The sequence below is a fragment of the Chiloscyllium punctatum genome, chromosome 25 (assembly GCF_047496795.1).
Source record: "Chiloscyllium punctatum isolate Juve2018m chromosome 25, sChiPun1.3, whole genome shotgun sequence".
NCBI lineage: Eukaryota > Metazoa > Chordata > Chondrichthyes > Orectolobiformes > Hemiscylliidae > Chiloscyllium > Chiloscyllium punctatum.
In genome coordinates this window covers 62873766-62897271 of record NC_092763.1, presented here as the reverse complement: position 1 = coordinate 62897271, position 23506 = coordinate 62873766, and the positions used below count along the sequence as shown (strand labels likewise).

The window sequence follows — 23506 nt, the reverse complement described above, 5'->3', positions numbered from 1 at the left end:
TAATGTGAAGCCGTGAGACTTCACGAAGTCGAGAATCAATGTTGAAGACTCCCAGGGGAACTCTCTTCTGACTGTATACTACTATGCCACCACCTCTGCTGGGTCGATCTTGCCGGTGGGACAGGATTTAACCAAGGATGGTGGTGGTGGTGGTGCCTGGGACATATGATTCTGTGATTATGACTAACTGACAAACTGTCTGTTGCTTGACTACTCTGACACCACTCTCCCAGTTTTGGCACTGGGCCCCAGCTGTTAGCAAGGATGACTTTGCGAGGTCAACAGGTCCGATTCTGCTGTTGTTTCCAGTATCAAAATTGATGCAAGGTGGCTTGACTGCTTTCATTTCTTTACTGTCTAGAAAGCCACTCAATTGATTCAATCTCTGAAGTCACAGTAAAGAAATGAAAGCAGACAATTTCTAGTTTCCCCAAAATCAACCCTTGAATATTCCAAATCAAAAAAAAACAAGCTAATGGCCCTCAAATGTTTACACTTCAAGTCATAAGCTCAGAATCATACTAACAAGCTTCTATTAACATTTGAGAGGTCTCTGCTCGTGACATGTACTGGATTTGATCATGGATCCATAAAGACTGATGGACTTCATTTTCTAAACCGCTCATGAAAAGTAACCGTCAGCCATTTGCAAGAGTTTGAATTCTAAACTCTAGAAAATTTATAAATCATACACCTTTCATCACAACCATAATACCATGCAGAGGATCAACCTACTGAGGTATTTCGCACTGCCCTGAAGTAAAACAGAGTGGATAGATGGTTGGTAGAAGCTGTCAAAAAAAATATAGTGATTAACAAAGACAGTGGAAACCAAATCAACAGCCTTCATGGGTTTCATCCTAGGAATTGAGAAAGAAGGAAAAACAATGACTTCCAACAACCTATTAGGATATTCACTTGATTAGTAAGACACATTCACAACAATAGCTTGGCTTGTGAAACATACTGGCACCAGGTGAAATAGTTCCACAAAACCTTATCCTATATATCAGGCAATGTTTTCTAGACGATCAACAAGAATACAAGGCTCTCAAGTTAGAGAAAGAATTGGATAAAGCAAAGAATATCTTGAAGATGAAGAAGACAGACATAGACAAAATCAATGCCTAAACAATCATTTAGTAGATACCATTTACCCTTGTATGTACCAATTCTATTAATAATAGTGCAAAATGTTACAAATATCTAAATCATAAGTTAACTGCCTCACCTGGTGAAACACATCCGATCCTTCATCAAAGTCCACCAAAGCAAAGAAAAGTTTATTTATGAAGGAGCTTGAATAACGCCAGGAGTTAGCCAGAATTTGGTATTCTTCATCCACTTGCCTATCCAGAGTTAAAGTAAGATTTTTAGGAAAATTTGCAATTCAACACTTAACATAAATCACATTTTATGTTAAGCACAATATAAAAAAAGCTAGTTTATATACTTGCAAACAGTGCACTGGCGCTGTGGCTGCAAGGCAGTGAACATCACAATAACAGAGTAGTTCCTTGGAGGAGCTTTCACAAATCGACGAAACTTTTCGCCATTCATCCGAATTACAGCTCGCCTGTTTGCCCATTCCATCATCTGCCCAACTTTTTCAGACAGCAGAGTCTGAGGCAAAGAAACAATAATCAATGTAACCCTTGTGACAAAGAATCTTGAAATGACTTTTTCTAGCTGCAGTTACATGCCAACTTTAGTCAATTGTAAAGCAAATAAATTAAGGTATTTCAACCATATAGTGGCATTTCTTTCCTCAAATTTTAAGAGGATAATTATCAGTTTAATTCAAGAGAAGTACGAAGTACGAAGTAGCAGATCATCAAGTATTTTTAAATGGGTGATTCAGAACATCCTCAAGAAAACTAAAGTGCAAATATAGTCAATGATTGTCCTTCAGCATGTATAAACTGACATCATACCCTTCAATTGATTGTTAGAATAATTAATCCAATCAGGACATCCGAGGACATAATTCGTCTTTAAAAAAATCTATGAAAGGTGAGTGGAATTTATCACTGCATCTTGGTTCTTAGTTTCTACCTTGACTTATAAAAGACCCAAAACAGTGCACAATTTTGAATATTGCTAAAAACAAGGACATTACTGAAGCTTTATATCTTGCCATTATCATTACAAATGCAAAGGTGCAAAAATTTCAAAATAAAACACAATAATTCACAATAGAAAAGAAAACAAAGGTGCTGGATGGTTGATAAATTGTTGCTCATTGGTCAAATTACAGCAATGAAGAAAGAAACAGAAATATAGGCTCCCCAATTTCCAAAATAGGTCTGAACATCTTTCAAATAGTTGATATTTCAAATCTAACATGACTTCTTTAGAACCGAAAAGCACTCGAAAACAGCGATTTTTATGCTGTTAACAGAGAGGGAGGAGGAGCAAATCAAACAGATGGTGATGGTGTCAGAGCTGAAGAAACAGGGAGTGTTAATGGTGGTGAAAGAGAAACATTTAAAATGCATCCAACATACATGAGAAAATGTGTCAGCTTTGCTAACAGCCAAACCAACGTGAAACAAAACATGATTGGTGAAATAGTTGTAGTCAATAAAGGGGAAGTAGGACTGTGACAATGATATGGCTTTAAGAGATGCGTTTTGTCCTTTTTTCTTAAAAGAGAAGTTTTAAGCAATGGGTGCCAAGCTGTCCCGGCCAAGCCAATAAAATAAACAGCTTGAGGCACCTTGTTTTTTTTTCAAAAATGTTGGAACAGCAGAAGCAGCATACATGGATGGAGTCAGGCTGCCACAGAACCAGGGGCTTCTTTTAACTTTCAACAGTAGTTGGAGTTTTGATGTTGGATAAGGAAGCTGTCTCTCCTCTCAACCAGACTTTTCTCTCTGCTGCCAGAATCACATTCTGGATTAGTGGTGCTGGAAGAGCACAGCAGTTCAGGCAGCAGTCGCCCACCTCCAACACACTGCAAGCCTGAACTGCTGTGCTCTTTCAGCACCACTAATCCAGAATCTGATTTCCAGCATCTGCAGTCATTGTTTTTACCTGCCAGAATCACATGTCAAAATCTATTTTACTGACTTACCAGTTATACCAGTTCTTCTTCCTTTTGTTTGGATGCAAGAATAAAGTGTGTTTTGCTTAAAGCCAAATAGTGTAACTAAGCAAATTATATCTGGAACATAGCACTTCATACATGACTTTAAATAAGGAAAGCTAGGATCAGGTTAGGATCCTTGACATATTTGAATGGGTTTGGTTTTGACCGCAACAGGACATTACCTCTGAATATCAACATGTTCCTTCCAGGACTGTCACTGACTCCTGGAAATCACCCCTTTCAACTTTACACAGTAACACAACTACACACAGTCTACATTCTTTCCAAAATCCACAGACTATTATGGCAGACCCTTCAGTTCAGCCTGTTTCAGTCCCACTGTATTTATTCCTAAAACAACTATCTTTACCCAATATGCAGTCTCCTTCATTTACTTTTGGGATTCTTTTGATATTTTATGGAGGGGTTCCACAATTTCCTGGCCGTAGATGATTCCTCTTCACCATGGACTGGATGTAAAATACACATCTATGTCTCACTCCAATAGTTGGAAGGTTCTTTATTTCTACATGAAAGGAGATGTAAGCAATTGCTCGTCTTCACCATCCTCTTTCGTCTGGATGACTATAAGACCATAAGAAATAGGAGTGGAAGTAAGGCCATTCAGCCCATCTAGTCCAGTCCACCATTCAATCATGGCTGATGGCATTTAAAAGCCACTTACCTGCACTCTCCCCGTATCCATTAATTCCTTGCAAGATTAAGAATTTATCAATCTCTGCCTTGAAGACATTCAATGTCTTGGTCTCCACTGCGCTCTGTGGCAGTGAATTCCACAGGCCCACCACTCTCTGGCTGAAGAAACATCTCCTCATTTCCATTCTAAATTGACCTCCTCTAATTCTAAGGCTGTGCCCACGAGTCCTAGTATCCCCACCTGATGGAAACAATTTCCCAACGTCCACCCTTTCCAAGCCATGCATTATCTTGTAAGTTTCTATTAGATCTCCCCTCAACCTTCTGGACTCTAATGAGTACAATCCCAGGATCCTCAGCTGTTCATCGCATGTTAGGCCTACCATTCCAGCGATCATCCGTGTGAATCTCCGCTGGACATGCTCCAGTGCCAGTATGTCCTTCCTGAGGTGTGGGGGCCAAAACTGCAGACAGTATTCTAAAATGGGGTAAAAACAATAACTGCAGATGCTGAAAACCAAATACTGGATTAGTGGTGCTGGAAGAGCACAGCAGTTCAGGCAGCATCCAAGGAGCAGCGAAATCGACGTTTCGGGCAAAAGGGCTTGATGAAGCTGCTCCTTGGATGCTGCCTGAACTGCTGTGCTCTTCCAGCACCACTAATCCAGTATTCTAAATGGGGCCTAACTAGAGCCTTATAAAGTCTTAGGAGCACCTCACTGCTTTTACATTCCAACCCTCTTGAAATAAATGACAACATTACATTTGCTTTCTTAACCATGGACTCAACCTGCAAGTCAACCTTTAGAGAATCCTGTACTAGCACTCCCAGATCCCTTTTTACTTTGGCTTTATGAATTTTCTCACTACTTATAAAATAGGCCTTGCCTGTGTTCTTTGTTCCAAAGTGCAAGACCTTGCATTTGCTCACATTGGTCCAAGAAACGGCTGATGAAATTCATTCACCTAAACGGTCTAAATCTTTCGGTAGCCTCCCCAACTCCTCAGAACTACCTGTCTGGACATGGAGGTCCTGGGCCTCCTTCACCGCCGCTCCCTCACCACCAGACGCCTGGAGGAAGAACGCCTCATCTTCCGCCTCGGAACACTTCAACCCCAGGGCATCAATGTGGACTTCAACAGCTTCCTCATTTCCCCTTCCCCCACCTCATCCTAGTTTCAAACTTCCAGCTCAGTTACTGCCTCCTTGACTTGTCCGACCTGCCTATCTTCTTTTCCACCTATCCACTCCATCCTCTCCTCCTTGACCTATCACCTTCATCTCCTCCCCCACTCACCCATTGTACTCTATGCTACTCTCTCCCCACCCCCACCCTCCTCTAGCTTATCTCTCCATGCTTCAGGCTCACTGCCTTTATTCCTGATGAAGGGCTTTTGCCCGAAACGTTGATTTCGCTGCTCGTTGGATGCTGCCTGAACTGCTGTGCTCTTCCAGCACCACTAATCCAGAACTACCTGTCTGTCCACCTAACTTTGTATCATTGGCAAACTTCGCCAGAATGCCCCCAGTCCCTTCATCCAGGTCATTTATTTATAAAGTGAACAGCTGGGGTCCCACTTGTCACCAGCTGCCATTTCAAAAAAGAACCTTTTATCCCAACTCTCTGCCTTCTGTCAGACAGCCAATCCTCAATCCATGCCAGTAGCTCACCTCGAACACCATGAGCCCTCACCTTACTCAGCAGCCTCCCGTGTGACACCTTATTAAAAGGCTTTTTGGAAGTCTTGTTAGATATCATGCTCCGGGTTTCCCTGGTCTAACCTATTTGTTACCTCTTCAAAGAATTCTAACAGGTTCGTCAGGCACGACCTCCCCTTACTAAATCCGTGCTGACCTGTTCTAATCCGACCCTGCACTTTCAAGAATTTAGAAATCTTATCCTTAACGATGGAATCTAGAATTTTGCCTAGAACGGAGGTTAGGCTAATTGATCTATAATTTTCCATCTTTTGTTTTGGATGAGCTTTTCTCACGATGAACAATTTCTCCTTTAGCTTATCTCTCATTTTCTCCAAATCAAATCCTTGTTTCCAATTGTTCCCTGTCTTGTTGAAGAGTATGTGAAACATTTCTTCTCTTTCTACTTGGATCCCAGACCCACAACTTTCACTGATAAATCAATAATGCAATGGGTCCAGGCCTTGGTCTCATTTCAAACTCTGAAAAATCCATTAGTAGTGCTTCTAATTTCCATCCTTGTCTTACTACCAGCAGGTCCATCTCTGACTATTTGATTAATTCCATTTTGGGGGATAGACTGCCCATCAATAGCCATCCCTGATAATCTTTTGTCCCCTTGGTAATCACGATTCTATTTACTTCTGCCTTGAAAATATTCAAAGATTCTGCATCTCTTGCCTTTTCACGAAGGAAATTCCAAAGATCTTCAACAAACAAAAAAAATTCCTCATCTCTGTTTTAGATAAGCTGTTTCTTATTTTTAAGCTAGACCATATTTCTGGATTTGGCATTCACTGGCTTTTCAAGTGGAGACACCCATTGTCAATACTAAGATTACCAGTAATCAGAAATTGAAATAAGTTAGCCACATAAATAATGTAGACATAAGAACAGATCACAGGATAGACACTCTGCAGAGCATAACTAGTCTCCCCTCTCCTAAAAACTTATCAACCAACTACAAAACATAATTCAGGAATGTGATGGAACATTCTCAACTTGCCTGGGCAAATCAACTTCAACCACATTTATGCTTAACACAATCTAGGGCGAAATAATGCACTTGACTGACAGCCCATTTAACATCTTCCACATTCACCCCTTCACCACAATACAGTTTGAGCAGCGTGTACCATTTAGCGGATGCACTACACCAAAGCCTCAGAAAAAACCTACAACTTCCACCATCTGGTAGATACATAAGGGATCCACCACCACTGACAAGACCCCCTCAACAGGATTTTGGAAAGATATCACAATTTCTTCACTGTTGCCTGATCAAAATCCTTGAACTCCCATTCTAACAGCACTATGAATGCACCTACACCAAACGGACAGTTCACCAGCTCCTTCTCCGGCTGCAAGTAAATTAGAAAAAAAAGGTAGATTAGAGATTTAGATCTCTGTAACAAGTAACTCACCACTTGTCTGCCCATGTCGTGCCTTGTATGTAGAAGGCAGAAATCAGGAAGGTGGTGAAACTCTCCCCTTGCCTGAATAAATACAGCTCCAACATTCAAGAAGCTCAACAACATTCAGCACAAAGCAGGTCACTTGAGTTATACCCCATTCAAAAAAAAAATTCAAACACTCATTTCAAGATGCACTCACCAAACTTCCTTTGACAGCATCTTCCATATTTATAACATGCCCATTTAGAAAAACAGGACAGCAAACACATGGGACTACCACTACTTGGAAGTTCCCTTCCAAGTCACACACCAGCCTGAATTGAAACTATGTCACCAGTCCTTCATTATCACGGGTTGAAAATTCTCTAACTTTCTATCCAATAGCACTGTGCGCACACCTACACCAGATGGAATGCTGTGCTTCGAGGCAGGAGCCCCTCAGTTGTACTTGACCACATCTGCTCTCTCATTAGACAGAGGCAAGAGGTGGTGGTTTAACCGGAGTGTTATCGTACCTCAGGCGAGGGGAAAGGTTGAGAAGGACGGACCTTCATGGTAACCTCAGCTGGTGGGGATACTTAACATATTACTGGCATCACGCTGCACCACAAATCAGTAGTCTAGCCAACTGAGCTAATGAACTCCCATGGCAGGACTTCACCATATCATTTCAAGGGCAATGCTGAACTAGTCAGCAATTCTCACACCCTTTAATGAATTTTTAAAGTGATTGAGTTCAGTGTAGTGTGGGAAAGAAAGAAATGCAAAACAGGTAATATTCAGTTAATTAGTTAAGGCTGATAGCAATATGATGGGGACAAATCTCAATGGGTAAAAGAACAAGAACAGAGAAGGGTATAAAACAAAAGTATGTGATGATTTTCAACCAATTAAAATGTCCAAGGGAGAAGGACTATCTTCTAAAAAATGCAGCCATGGAAAACTGTACAAATAATCAGTGACAGTCAATTCAAAAACTTCAAAATAAAATGTAAAGAAAATCACAAAACAAAGTTCCAAAAGATGAATTGTTACTTTATCATATCAGGAAGAAAAATGGTTAGGGACAATAAACCAACAACTGGGATATTGTCAATTAAATAAGGGAATGGCAGACAACATTTGAACTATTACTTTCTACCAGTATTTACTGTCAAGGATGACGTCAGCATGATCTGAGACGGGAGATGATGGCCTAGTGGTATGATGATAGGATGGCTAGTCCAGAAACCCAGGTAATGTTCCAGGGACCTGAATTTGAATCCTGACAAAGCAGATATGAAATATTGAATCCATTAAAAATTTGGAATCCTGAATCTAATGGTGACCATGAATCCATTGCCCATTGTTGGAAAAACCCATCCAGTTCACTAATATCCTTTAGTGATGCCCCTTTGGGGAAAGGAATGGCCATTTATATCTGGTCTGGTCTACATGTGACTAGGCGGAAGGAGAATTGCAGATGTTGGAGATTAGAGTCAAGAGTGTGGTGCTGGAAAAGCACAGCAGCTCAGGCAGCACCCGATTAGATTAGATTCCCTACAGTGCGGAAACAGGCCCTTCGGCCCAACTAGTCCACACCAACCCTCTGAACAGTAACCCATCCAGATCCATTTGCCTCTAACTAATGCACCTAACACTATGGGCAATTTAGCATGGTCAATTCACCTAATCTGCACATTTTTGGACTGTGGGAGGAAACCAGAGGACCCGGAGGAAACCCACGTAGACATGGGGAGAACGTGCAAACTCCACACAGACAGTCGCCCGAGGCTGAAATTGAAGCTAGGACCCTGGTGCCGAGAGACAGCAGTGCTAACATGGAGCCACCGTGCCCAGGGAAAAAAAAATCGACATTTTGGGCAAAAGCCCTGCTCCAGACCCACAACAATGTGATTGATTCTTAACTGCCCTCTGGGCAATAAGGAAAGAGCAATAAATGCTGGCCCAGCCAGTGATGGCCTCATCCCAAGAATGAATTTAATAAAAACAAAACCAAATTTCACAAGGAAGCTAACAGTTTCACCAAAAAAGTAGTAAAAGTAACAAAGATAAAGAAACTAAAGGCACTCGAGAATGACAAAATTGTCTCCTTTAGAATCCTGGTGGAATCTATCTATTTTGGACCCATCAAGGATAGCCCAGGGTCTTTTCTTAAATAAATGGTGAAAAGTTATAGACGGCGTCATCAACAGTGCAATGTGCAGTACCTACATGGTGATGCCCGGTTTAGGTTCCACCAGGACTATTCAGCTCCTGACCTTATTAAAGGCTTTGTTCAAACAACAAAAGAAGGATTCCAAGTGAGAGTGACATGAAGACTGCATTTGACCTCGTATGGCATCAAAGAGCCACAGCAAAACTTGAATCAATGGGTTTCACTGGGTAAGCTCTCTGCTGGTTGGAGTCAAACCTGGCAACAGCAAGATGATCGTGGTTGATAGAGGTCAGTCATCTCAGTTCAAGGGCATCTCTACAGGAGTTCCTCAGGATAGTGTCTAGGCCCAGCTGCTTCAAATTACTTTCCCTGCATCACAAAGTCAGAGGTGGGGACGATCATGGATGATTTCACAGTGTCTAGCAGCATTCAGGACTCCTCAGATACTGAAACAGTCCATGATCAAATACAAGACCTGGTCAATATCTAGGCTTGGGCTGACAAGTGACAAGTAACATTCACATCACACAGATACCAATGATTATCTTCAATGTGACAATCTAGCCACTACCCCCGGAATTCAAAGATGTTACCATCACTGAATCCCAGGGAGAAAGTGAGGACTGCAGATGCTGGAGATCAGAGCTTAAAAATGTGTTGCTGGAAAAGCGCAACAGGTCAGGCAGCATCAAAGGAGAAGGAGAAGGAGAATCGACGTTTTGGGCATAAGCCCTTTCTCAGGAAGGCTTCCTAAAGAAGGGCTTATGCCCTAAATGTCAATTCTCCTTCTCCTTCTCCTTCTCCTTTGATGCTGCCTGACCTGCTGCGCTTTTCCAGCAACACATTTTTAATCACTGAATCCCACACAATCAACACTATTGGAATTATTATTGATCAGAATCTCAATTGGACTCACCACATAAAATGCAGAGGCTACAAATGCAGGTCAAAGGCTATAGTGAGTAACTCCTTATGCCCCAAAGCCTATCCATCATCTACATAGAGTCATAGAGATATACAGCACAGAAGCAGACCCTTCAGTCCACGCACCCATGCCGCCCAGATATCCTAACCTAATCTAGTCACATTTACCAGCATTTCCCCTAAACCCTTCCTATGTATTTCCCCATCCAGATACCTTTTAAATGCTGTAATAGTAACAGCCTCCACGACTTCCACTGGCAGCTCATTCCATACATGCACCACCCTCTGTGTGAAAAAGTTGCCCCTTAAGTCCCTTCTATATCTTTCACCTCTCAACCCAAGCCTATGCCCTCTAGTTCTGGACTGCCCTACCCCAGGGAAAAGACCCCTGTCTGCTTATCCTATCCAAGCCCTTCATGATATTTTCAACCTCTGTAAGGTCACCCCTCAGCTTCCAACGTTCCAGGGAAAACAACCCCAGGCTCTCCTGAATATGACATGATAGAAGTCAGGAATATGATGGAATGCTCTCCACTTGCCTGAACCGCAACAATACTGAAGCTTGTAATCATCCAGGACAAAGCAGCCCACTTACTTACCATCTCATCCACAAACATCCACCCCCTTCACGACCAATGTCCATTACTACGCACCGCTGCTATCTACAAGATAGCCTGCAAAAATTCACAAGAGATGCTTAGTCAGCATGGAAAACCCATGACTACTTCCACCTAACAGGACAATGCCATGTGCAAGTTCCCCTCCAATCCTCTCGCCATCCTGACTTAGAAAAACATCACCATTTCTTCACTGTCACTGGGCCAAAATCCTGGATTACTCTCCATAACAGCATTATGGGTCTACCTACGACATACAAACTGCAGTTGTTCAAGACAGCAGCTCAGCACCTTCTCAACACCAACTAAGTGTGGCAATGAATGCTTGCCAGCCAGCATCACCCATGGCCTATAAATAATTTCTTTTAAAAACTAACAGACTGCAACATAGATTAGCCAGAATGCTATCTGGATCATGATCATCATACCATGAGTAGCAATTATAGAAACTAGATTTGAAATTCTTGGATTTCAGAAAGGTAAAGGGGAAATCTGATCAAAGTTTAAGAGACTAATGGGTACATATGGGGTAAATAGAAATACTTCAGTTTCACCGATTGGAGTCAGGGAGCTGAGCATCTATGACTTAGAGACACAACTTAGAAATCAGAAACAGGCATTAAGATTGAAGTTAAGAAACATTTCTATAAACAAATTGGAATGGAAGCTTGGAACTCTACAGTAATCAAGAATTGATACTTCAATAGATTTCAAAATCAACAGATCTAAAACAAAAAGATAGACAGCAAAGGTATTGGAGTCAAGTAGAATTTTAGCCACCTTATTTCAAAATCAGCTATTTCTGGTTCTACACAACTTTAAGTTGTTCTTCACATATATGATCTGTGAAATAACCATCACTTCTCATCTGTCTATTCTCAACCAGACTGTTCACCTACATCACTACATTAGCAAAACTAATTATGTGAAAGTCAAAATTGGTGAGAACCCAGTTACTAAAAAGCCATGTTAAAAAGATTAATAACCATCACTACGATCATAGTCATAGAGATGTACAGCATGGAATCAGATCCTTCGGTCCAACTTGTCCATGCCAACCAGATATCCCAACGCAATCTAGTCCCACCTACCAGCACCTGGCCCATCTCCCTCCAAACCCTTCCTATTCATTTACCCATCCAAATGCCTCTTAAATGTTGCAATTGTACCAGCCTCCACTACTTCCTCTGGCTCTACATTCCAAGAGGACGCTAATGCATTACAGTTCTTCAAGCGGAAATACTTCAGTATAGCACGTGAATGCCATTATGTCAGTTCAGACATTACACAATTTTAATGTGACATTATTACTGTGAACCCAATATAGCAATACTACACACACCCAAAATAAAACTGAGCCAAGTTCAAACCGCAACTGCCTTTTTAATTTCAACTCATTGGTGCGTAAGAAACAGCAAGCTTCAATCGTTAAAATGGGTTACTGCTTTGTTAGTCAATTTGAAACGATACAAGTTCCTTTCCTGGTCAAGAGGAAAAATGGATTCCCCAGCTTGTGAGGGTGGCCGCTTTAAAAACACAATTCAATAAACAAACAAACCAAAAAAAACCTGTTCGGGGAAAATGCTGCGGTTGTGTAAACTGTAGGTGGTCAGGTTTTTGTCATTAAGGTGTACAAAGGGTCACTGTGTCAGTGTTATTAGTGAGAAGCGCTCACTTCTCCAGTGATCAGACCGTGCTGAGACGACTCGTCCTGAGATTATCTGCCCCCACACGCTTTACGACGCACTCCCTGGCACTTTACCCATTTATTTTAAATTAATAAATTTGATTTAACCCGCCCCACTGTTTCAAACCTCTTTCTTCTTCTGCCCATCAGATGGGATTCCGCAGCACACAAACAGGACAACTAAAACCGCCAACATCCGCCCAGGTGCCATCTTGGCGTCCCCCCAACTTCAGAGTACCGGCAACGCCATGACGCAGACGCGCACGGCGCGTCACCATCAGCCCACAATGGCATCTTGTGATTGGCTACTGCGGCCAGCGTCAGTCTTCCCCGCCCACCCGACAACTTGTCGAACTCGGTTTCGCGCCTTGTGATTGGCCCTTTCTTCCCTCTTTGGTTCAGAGGGTTAAGCATGCGCCATGGTTTGATCCGTTCAAGGCCGAACGTCGGCAGCAATGACCTGATTCAGTATGATTTGGAGATGGCGGTGTTGGATTGGGCTGTACAAAGTTAAAAATCACACAACACCAGGTCATAGTCTTTGGAAGCACTAGCTTTCTGAGCGCTGCTCCTTCAGGCTTCAGGTCCACAACCACCTGATGAAGGAGCAGCGCTCCGAAAGCTAGTGCTTCCAATTGAACCTGTTGGACTATAACCTGGTGTCGTGTGGTTTTTAACTCTGATTTAGTATAGAACCATTTCAATTAGCTGAATAGGTCACTCAAAGAAAGCATGATGAAACATAATTTGACACCAAACCACACAAGGATCTGAAGAAGCGTTGCTGGACGCGAAACTTTACCTCTGTTTTTTCTCCATAGATGCTGCTGGGTACCTGCAGCAATGTCTGTTTTTGTTTGTTTCAGTTCTCCGGCATCCACACCATGGGTGGCGCAGTGGTTAGCACTGCTACCTCACAGTGCCAGAGACGTGGGTTCAATTCCTGCCACAGGAAACTGTCTGTGTGGAGTTTGCACATTCTCCCTGTGTCTGTGTGGGTTTCCTTCAGGTGCTTTGGTTTCTTCCCACAGTCCAAAAATGTGCAAGTTAGGAGAATTGACCATGCTAAATTGACTGTAGGGTTAGGTGTAATGGAATGGGTCTGGGAGGGGTTACTCTTCAGAGGGTCAGTGTGGACTTGTTGGGCTGAAGGGCCTGCTTCAACACTGTAAGTAATCTAATCACTCTCTGTCCTTCTTTAACAGAAGGACAGATTAAGGCGGGGAACAAGATGTTTGGTTAAAGCAGTAGCTTTTAAGGAGTGTTGTCAAGGAGGAAGGAGAAGTGTGAGACCAGTTTGGGGGAAGTACTGCCAAAGTTTGGGGCCTTGGCAGCTGAAGATAGAGATGCCAATGCATGACATAATTAAAATTGGATTTGCTCACGAGGTCATTGTTTGAACGTACGCAAATACCACAGAGCTGTCGAACTGGACAAGGCCACAGAGATGGCAAGGGATCAGACCATTGAAGGATTTGAAAACAAGGATGAGAATTTTAAAATTCAGACATTGCTGGAGTGGGAGCCAAATATGGGAGCAAGTTAGGACACTGCAGAATCTTGAATGAGCTGAGGTTTGTCAAGCCCAGAAGATTAGACACCAACTAACCAAACCATCAAATAGGATCAGTAGGTTTGCAGATGACACAAAGATTGGTGGAGTGGCAGAAAGCATAGTGGACTGTCAATACAGGAGAGTATAGATAGACTGGAGAGTTGGGCGGAGAAGTGGCAGATGGAGTTCAATCTGGGCAAATGTGAGGTGATGCATTTTGGAAGGTCTGATTCTAGAGTGAACTATACTATAAACAGAAGAGCCTTGGGAAAAGTTGATCAGCAGAGAGATCTGGGAGTTCAGGTCCATTGTACCCTGAAGGTGGCTGCACAGGTGGATAGAGTGGTCAAGAAGGCATATGGTATGCTTGCCTTCATCAGACGGGGTATTGAGTATAAGAGCTGGCAGATCATGTTAAAATTGTACAAGACTGATTTGGCCGCCTTTAAAATACTATGTGCAGTTCTGGTTGCCACATTACGAAAGGATGTGGATGCTTTGGAGAGGGTGCAGAGAAGGTTTACGAGGATGTTGCCTGGTATGGAACGAGCTAACTGTGAAGAGAGATTGAGTAGGTTAGGATTGTTGTCATGAGAAAAAAGGAGATCGAGGGGGGATCTGATTGAGGTCTACAAAATCATGAAGGGTATAGACAGGGTGGATAGACAGAAGCTTTTTCCCAGGATGAGGGATTCAACAATGAGAGATCACGCATTCAAGGTGAGAGGAGAAAAGTTTAAGCGGGTACACGCGGAAAGTACTTTACACAGAGGATGGTAGGTGCCTGGAACACATTGCCAGCTGAGGTAATAGAAGCAGGCATGGTAGATTCTTTTAAGGTGAGTCTGGACAAATGTGTGAGTAGGTGGGGAGCAGAGGAATACAGATGCTTGGAAACTGGGCGATTGGTTTAGACAGTGCACTTGGATCGGCAGAAGCTTGGAGGGCCGAAGGGCCTGTTCCTGAGCTGTAAATTTTCTTTATTCTTTAACTATAAGGAGATACCAACAGAAAACCCAACAAAATTATCCCCCTTTTCAAAGGCACAATGATCAACTCACTCACAAAATGAAGCAACACTTACAAATGATTATGTTAATGCTACAGCCCAATCGCTGCAGGACTATCAATTTCAGAAGTCTTTGAGTGCACTAATAAGCCATACTACATCTCCAGTGTTGTCAAGGTATAGATTAGACAGAATATCAGCCAAAATAACAACTACTATAGGCCGCAACCAATCCAAACCAGTAGTTGACCACCTCAACCAGGTTCAGGAAGAAACACATGAGGAGATACTCCAACCTTTACCCATTCCTACCTGCATTGGGTGACAAGTATCAGGAATATATGGCTGAAGTATAGCCAGACATTGAGGACCACCACTTTCAAATAGTGTAAGAGGACTACAAGCTCTCATATTTAAACATAAAATTAAACATAAACTTGTCTAGATGTCTGAATATTTTCTCTTCATTTCCCAGAAAAAGGAAGAGACTAGCAATTTCTGAAACTCTGGGCAATTAATGCTGACCACCTCAAAGCATGCTAATAAACTGAAAAGAAAATCACTTGGCACATAATGTAAAGTGAGCAAATCTCAATTTTAGGTTCTAAGAATTATGAACTTGTGAGGACTACAGTCAAAATAATTAGACACTCTACTTAGGCGCTATAAAACCTCAAAATTTAGGTAGCACAAAAATTATGAATTAAATACAACATGCTTATACTCCACACAAGCCTCTTTTCACTCTAATTAGCTTTCCCACCATATTACTATTCTATTCTTCCTCATGTAGGTCAACCATATCCTTATTTACTCAATGTCACTTTGTTCAACTATTCTATGTGACAGTGTTTTCCACATTTATATCACCTGTTCTTTGTTTGATCTTAAACTTGCTTTATCTGTACTTACCAACTTGTAGGAGAAAGTGAGGATTGCAGATGCTGGAGATCAGAGTAGAGAGTGTGGTGCTGGAAAGGCAGAGCAGGTCAGGCAGCATCCAAGGAACAGGAGAATCAACGTCTCAGCCATAAGCCCTTCGTCAGGATGCATGCCTGATGAAGGGCTTATGCCCGAAATGTTGATTCTCTTGCTCTTCGGATGCTGTCTGACCTGCTCTGCTTTTCCAGCACCACACTTACCAACTTGTAAACAGTTTTAAAGATCTCCATTTTTCCTTTCCCCTTATGTACTAACATTGAGACTATTGCTTTATGGCTTTGAATTATCTCTGAAAATACCATTTGATATATTTACTGAAGGATAGTAAAATATTTATATCTTAGTTTTTGTTTTTCTTATTATTTTGCATAATTCTATCAACTTCTTTCTGAATCTTTGCAATTTAAGAAAATACAGTTCTGTTTACTTGAAATAATATACAAAGTGCTGGAAATAAACAATATATCTGGTAGCAGCAATGGAGAAAGAAACAGAGTTAAGGTTTTGAGTTCTATGTGATTCTTCTTCAGAACTATAGCTGCCCTTTCTTCATAAATCTGACCTTCATCTCTATGGTCTATGTGGTTCACTAAAACACTTGGAGACACTATTACTCATTGATCCTTTAGTAATGCTCAGTACTATTTTAGGAGATATGAGCCTAGAGTTTCACTGTAATGATCAGATTGTCCATATTGGTGAAAATACTAAAAATCCCAAACATTGGAAATCCCTTATGACATGCATGATTTCTGATTTTTGTGAGGACAGCTTTGTTGACAATTTCGATTCCGGGCATGCTTGGTTCTCAGAGACAGCTTGAAAATGTAACCAGCATTCATTTCGATTGGATTTGGTATCCCTGCCATCTGGAATCTGGAGTACACAGAGCAGAATATATTTTGAGTAGCTAGTGTATTCCTTTGGGCAGGTGAGTTACTACTCCACATGAGGCACCAGGAAGCCTTCAGAGGGGGAGTTGTCAAGCACTCTTGGGAGTGGGTTGGGTGCCCCTGGATATCAAGTAACATTTGGAATTGTGATAAAAACATTCAAGTATGTGTCTAAAAATACACACACTGTCAATTGCAATATATACACCATAACAGCCATTGTCATTGTTATCACATTTAACTGTCGATGGGCTGTCAAAGTATGTAAGAACATGAAATGTTTGTTTTCATAAGAGATTAAGGATTTCTCACTGTATTGAAATTTTTCATTAAACAGTTTTGTGTTCAAATAATGATATCACCAATACAACCATAATTGCCATCATGGCTCCTAATGTTTGCTGATGGTGAATACTAGGTGAGTTAGCATGGAAGTGGAGAACAAATGGTGGTGATGGTATGTGTTGGTTTTGTTTGCACTAATTTGGCATAGGACTATTAAAGGAGACAGTGATGAGTATTTGATGTAAATTATCATGGGGTTATAAAGGCCAGGATGGTGGGTACACCGCAATAAGTTGGTGTAGGAGTGATGAAGGATCATGGAGGTGAGTAGAGGTCATAGACTGATATTGATGGTATGATTGATCATGGAAGGTAGAAGGATACAGAAGCAAGGAAGGTATGAGATGGCATGGCATGCAGCATGTATGGGGTATAAGGAATGTGAGGTGTAAGTACTGAATGGATGTTATTAGTTTCCTTTTCTTAATTAAATAGCAGTACATTGCTGGTGCCTTGTGCCCAAAACATGTCTACAACCAGCAAACTCTGTTCTAGTTCTGATGTCCCAAGAAACCCCATTACTCCAAATCTGATTATCTTTGGCCCATTTTCTGGGTTGAGCTTGAGGAGCCAGAAATATCCCATCTCTGTGATCATGACTTGAGAGTGAAAATCTGGGCCTTGGTTTTTGTTACCAGGCTAATCTAAGAACATTGTCAAAAGCAAAATTGGAGCTCTTCACTGAATTCATTGACCTGACTAAAGCATTGTTACTTTACAGTCTATAACTTTATATGTGGCTTTGTGAAATGTGCTCCAGATTTGAATGTCCAAGAAACTTCATTACAATCCCTCAAATGCTTTGTGGTGATATAATCACAACTTTCTTTGAGTTGACCTAAAACTGGCTTCTTCACAATCCAGAGCAGTCTCAACAAGGCTCTGCGGTAGCCCCCATATATTTTCAATCAACTTTAGAGTGGCTATTCAACTCATCAAAGGTTAACCACTTCTGAGTGTGAGTATTACATGCTGACTTTATGGAAAATTGTTGCTTCCATGTCAAAACTAAACCGAACAACGTCAGCATACAGTATCTACAGTTTGCAGAAAACGTTAGTATCATCACCAACTGCAACAGATTTGCAAGCCACGCTCAATGTTTCAATTCTGCATATTCTTATCCTTGTATAAACAATGCCAAAGCAAAACTCATCTATCAACCAAACCTGGTCGGTCAAATATCTGCCTCCCATAATGAGAGTCTCTGGAACATATTGAGCACTCCATACCTTGGCAGGCTCTCAGAAGGCCATGATAATGGAAGATCTAACACTGGATCAACTGCACCAACTTAACTTTTTTGCGAACTAAGGTGTTGAATGTTTGACGCAAAGATTTCCACAAGTCCACAAAGTCCTGCTATACAAAACAGCTGTTGCCAGCACACACCTGTAATGCAGTGAGTCATAGATTGTGTATCAAAAATACATAACAGCGCTACTGAAATTTACCGGCAATGCCTCCATTTCATCCTTCAGAGTCAAGAGGAGCACTGTTGAATAAACACTAATGTCATTTTCAAAGCCAGTTCCACAAGCGTTCACGCAGATCTCCAGCAAAATCAATTTTGATAGATGGGACCCTACACCCAAATGGTTGAAAAATATCTCCCCAACTAGATACTGTTTTCTCAACTCTTAAATGACCAGCATTCCAGCAAAGGACAATATTACAAATATATTCTGAAGCTCTCCTTGGAAGCTGACAGCATTTACACAAACAACTGAAAGGAGCTTGTGACCAATTGTTCAAAATGGCAAAAACCTGTCCATCAGATTGCACCTGCTTTGACCAAACACCTCAATGAGGCAAATTGGCAGAATAAACTGATTGAACAGAAAGCAAATCTGACACTATGGATCCCAGTAACCCAAGTGATGTCCTTTCCCATGCGACGAAGATGCAGGTGGAGAATTGGTATGTGATTCACATGAAGACCCATGACAACTATTAAATATCATCCTTCAGTTGAGGGACAAATGACAAAATTCTTAAATACAAGAAAGTTAATTAATTTGCATTTTTCAACCAGATTTCTTACATTAAAACAGTGGCTACACTTCAAGAATCGTTACTGGCTGTAAAGGATTTTGGGATCATAATAAAGTGATATAAATTCAAGTAGAATCATAGACTCATACAGCACCTAAACAAACCCTCCAGTCCAACTAATCCTTGCTGACCATGTTCCCAAAACAAACTAGTCCCACTTGCCTGCATTTGGCCCATATCCCTCCAAACATTTCTATTCAAGTACTTATCCAAGTGTCTTTTAAATGTTGTAACTGTACCTGCATCCACTGACAGTTCATTCCACACACAAACCACTCTCTGTGTAACAAAGTCTCCCCTCGTGTCCTTTTTAAAATGTTCTCCTCTCACCTTAAAAGTATGTCCCCTAATTTTGAACTCCTCTGCACTAGGGAAAAGGCTGGTGCTATTCACCTGATCTATGCACCTCATATTTTATAAATCTTTACAAGGTCACCCCTCAGCCGCTTCTGCTCCAGTGAAAAAAGTCCCAGCCTATCGAGCCTATTTTTATGACTCAAACCCTCCATTTCTAGCAACAATATTTAATGTTATCCTTCCGAATAGGGTGATCACAACTGCACACAACACTCCAGAAGAGACCTCACCAACATCCTGCACAACTTCAACATGATGTCTGAACTTTCATATTCAAAAGTCAGAGCAATGAAGGCAATTGTGCTAAATGCCTTATCCACCTTTAATGCAAATTTCAAAGAATTATGTAACTGGACCCCAAGGTCTACAACACTACTCAGGACACTGTCATTAGTTGAATAAGTCCTGCCCTTGCTTACTTTACCAAACTACAATAATTCACATTTATCCAAATTAAACTCCATCTGTTGCTCATTAGTCCATTGACCCAACTGATCAAGGTTTCTTTGTATTCTTAGAAAACCTTCTTCACTGTCCACTATATCACCAATTTTGGTGTCATCCATAAACTTACTAGCCATGCTTCCTAGATTCTCATCCAAATCGTTTCTATACATAAGAAACATAAGTGGACCCAGTACCACTTGTGAAATATCACTGATCACAGGCCTTCTAACTGAAAAGCAACTCTCCATCACCACTCTCTGTCTCCTATCATAAAGTCAGTTTTGTACCCAATTGGTATGCTTACCCTGAATCCCATGTAATCTAACTTTACTAATTAGTCTACCATGTAGGCTCTTGTGAAAAACTTTACTAAAGCCCATGTAAAAAATGTCTACTGCTATACCTCATCAAACTTTTGTTTACTTCCTCAAAAAACTCAATCAAGTTAGTGAAACATAATTTCCCTCACACAAAATCATGCTGACTATCCCTAATTATTCCTTGCCTCTCCAAATGCATGAAAGCCTTATCTTTCAGGATCACCTCCAATAACTTACCCACCACCGAAGGCAAGCTCACAGGCCTATAATTCTCGGCTTCTCCTGACATCTTTTCTTAAATAAAGGCACAACATTGGCCAGCCTCCAGTCCTCTGAAACCTCACCCATGGTTATAGATTATATTAATATTTCTGTTAGGCACCCTGAAATACACTTGATCAGGTCTTGGAGACTTATCTACCTTTATGTTTTCTATGATCTCTAGTACTTCCCCTTCTGTAATGGGAACTATTTCAAAAACTTCAGGATCTATTTCTCTGAGTTCTCTTTAGTTCAGAATTTTTAAGGTAGATGAAACATTGGTTAATGTTCTGTGCAGTTCTGGTCGCTACACTATTGGAAGAGCATAATTGCATTGGAGAGAGCGCAGAGGAGATTCACCAGGATGTTGCCTGGGATGAAAAGTCTCAATTATGAGGAGAGACTGGATAGGCTGGGTTTGATTTCCTTGGAGCAGGGGAAGCTGAGAGTGATGTATGCAAGATCGTGAGAGGCATGGACAGATTTAGATGGTGAGAATCATTTCCCCATGGCAGATATGCCTAAGATCAGAGGGTACAGTTTAAGGTGAGGAATAAGTGTTTTAGAGGAGATCTGAGAAAAAAAATCACCTAAATGGTTGTAGAAATATGGAATGTACTGCCAAAGAGGGTAGTACAGCTAAGTATTCTCACAACATTTAAGAAACATCTGGATGAACACTTAAAATGCTTGGGCATAGTAGGCTCTTGACCAAGTGCAGGTAAATGCGATTAGTGTGGTTTAGTGTCGCTTAGTGTTGGTTGGTATACATGTGGTGGGCCGAAGGACCTGTTTCTATGACACTACATAGACAGCACATTAATTTTACAGCACATTAAAGCAGATGACCTTAGACTGCAGATTCATAGTTGCTTGAAAGTGGAGTCACAGGTAGATAGGATAGTGAAGAAGGTGTTTGATATACTTTCCTTTATTGGTCAGATTATTGAGTACAGGAGTTGGAAGGTCATTTTGCAGCTGTATAGGACATTGGTCAGGCCACTTTTGGAATATTGTGTGCAATTCTGGTCTCCTATTGGAAGGATGTTGTGAAACTTGAAAGGGTTCAGAAAAGATTTACAAGGATGTTGTCAGGGTTGGAGGATTTGAGCTATAGGGAGAGGCTGAACAGGCTGGGGCTGTTTTCCCTGGAGCATCGGAGGCTGAGGGGTGACTTTATAGAGGTTTATAAAATCATGAGGGGCATCGATAGGTAAATAGACAAAGTCTCTTCCCTGGGGTGGGGTGTCCAGGACTAGAGGGCCTAGGTTTAGGGTGAGAGGGGATAGATATAAAAGAGACCTAAGGGGTAACATTTTCACACAGAGGGTGGCACATGTATAGAATGCCCTGTCAGAGGAAGTGGTGGAGTCTAGTACAATTGCAGCATTTGAAAGGCATCTGGCTGTGTATACAAATAGGAAGGGTTTGGAGGGATATGGGCCGGGTGCCGGCAGGTGAGACTAGATTGGGTTGGGATATCTGGTCGGTATGGATAAGTTGGACTGAAGAGTCTGTATCCCGTGCTGTACATATCTATGACTATGACTGACAACATAGTGCATTTGGCTTGTCCAAAGTCACTTTTGTGATCGAGTCATAGAGATGTACAGCATGGAAACAGACCCTTCGATCCAACTCATCCATGTCAACCAGATATCCTAAATTAATCTAATCCCATTTGCCAGCACTTTGCCCATATCACCCTAAACTCTTCCTATTTATATACCCATCCAGGTGCCTTTTAAATTTTGTAATTGTCCCAGACTCCACCACTTCTTCTGGCAGCTCATCTCATATACGTTCCACCCTCTGCGTAAAAAGGTTGTCCATTGAGTCCCATTTAAATCTTACCCCTCTCACCTTAAAGCTATTCCGTCTAGTTCGGAACTTCCTCACCCCAGGGAAATGACCTTATCTATTACCATTTGTGCAGCTGTACAGAACATTGGTTAGTCCACTTTTGGAATATTGTTTGCAATTCTGATCTCCCTCCTATAGGAAGGTTATTGTAAAACTTGAAAGGGTTCAGGAAAGATTTATAAAGATATTGCCAGGGTTTGCGGGTTTGAGCTACAGGGAGAGGCAGAATAGACTGGGGCTGTTTTTCCTAGAGTGTTGGAGGCTGAGGGGTGACCTTATAGAGGTTTATAAAATCATGAGGTTAATATATTTGAATTGCAGGTTATTCAAACATATTGCAGTTCATGACAACCTCTAGATAAACTTCATAAGAGCTTGTGAAAATCCATTCCACAACTGTCTCTTGATTAAATTTTAGAAATATAAATGATAAGTACTAAGTTAGCCTGGACCAATGTTTTTTAGAGCAAAAAGATGGAGCTATTTTCTAGGTCTGTAGATTGTGAGGGAGCAAAGATGGCCTTTAGTCAACTGATATGCTTTTCCTGTTGGACGTGGGAGTTTAGGGAGAGTTTCCATGTTACAGATGAGTTTGTCTGCATGAAGTGTCTTTGGTTGCGATTCCTATCATATCGCATGGATCAGTTGGAGCAGCAGTTAGAGGCAATAAGGAATTTACAAGAGCTAAAGGGTTGATGGATGGCAGTTACAGGAAGGGAGATACGGTCAGGTAGATGGGTTAACTCCAGAAAAGGTAGGAGGGGTAAGCAATTAGTACAGGAGTCTTCTGTGGCTATCCCGAATTTAAACAAGTATGCTGTTCTGGAAAATATAGGAGGTGATGGACTCTCAGGGGAATGTAGCACGAACAGCCAAGTTTCTGGTATCAAGAGTGGCTCTAATGAAATGAGTGGTACATCAGGTTCCAAGCAGTGTGTTAAGAAACTCTCTAGTCAGAGGCACCGACATGTTTCTTCGGCCAGCAGGAAAAAATCAGAATGGTGTGTTGCCTCCCTAGTGTCAGGATCAAGAGGGATATCTCAGAGAGGGTGCATAATGTTCTCAAAGGGGAGAGGGACCAGCAGGAGGTCATTGTACACGTTGGAACTAACAACATAAGAAGGGAAAAAGATGAGATTCTGAAAGGAGAATATAGAAAGTTAGGTAGGCATTTAAAAAGGAGGTCCTTGAGGGAAGTAATATCTGGATTA

General features: G+C 41.5%; 1 protein-coding gene across 1 annotated transcript in view; it reads right to left on the bottom strand.

Annotated features, from left to right (window-relative positions):
• The window catches only part of LOC140495999 (dolichyl-diphosphooligosaccharide--protein glycosyltransferase subunit MAGT1-like), a 49271-nt gene extending 36748 nt beyond the window's left edge, over positions 1–12523 (bottom strand). Inside the window, exons 1-3 of the mRNA XM_072595409.1 lie at positions 12376–12523; positions 1454–1623; positions 1232–1349 (exon numbers count right to left, since the gene is read on the bottom strand). Coding sequence (XP_072451510.1) covers positions 1232–1349; positions 1454–1623; positions 12376–12459 — 372 coding nt within the window. The 5' untranslated portion in view covers positions 12460–12523. The remainder of the gene's footprint in view (positions 1–1231; positions 1350–1453; positions 1624–12375) is intronic.
• Positions 12524–23506: the final 10983 nt, after the last annotated feature.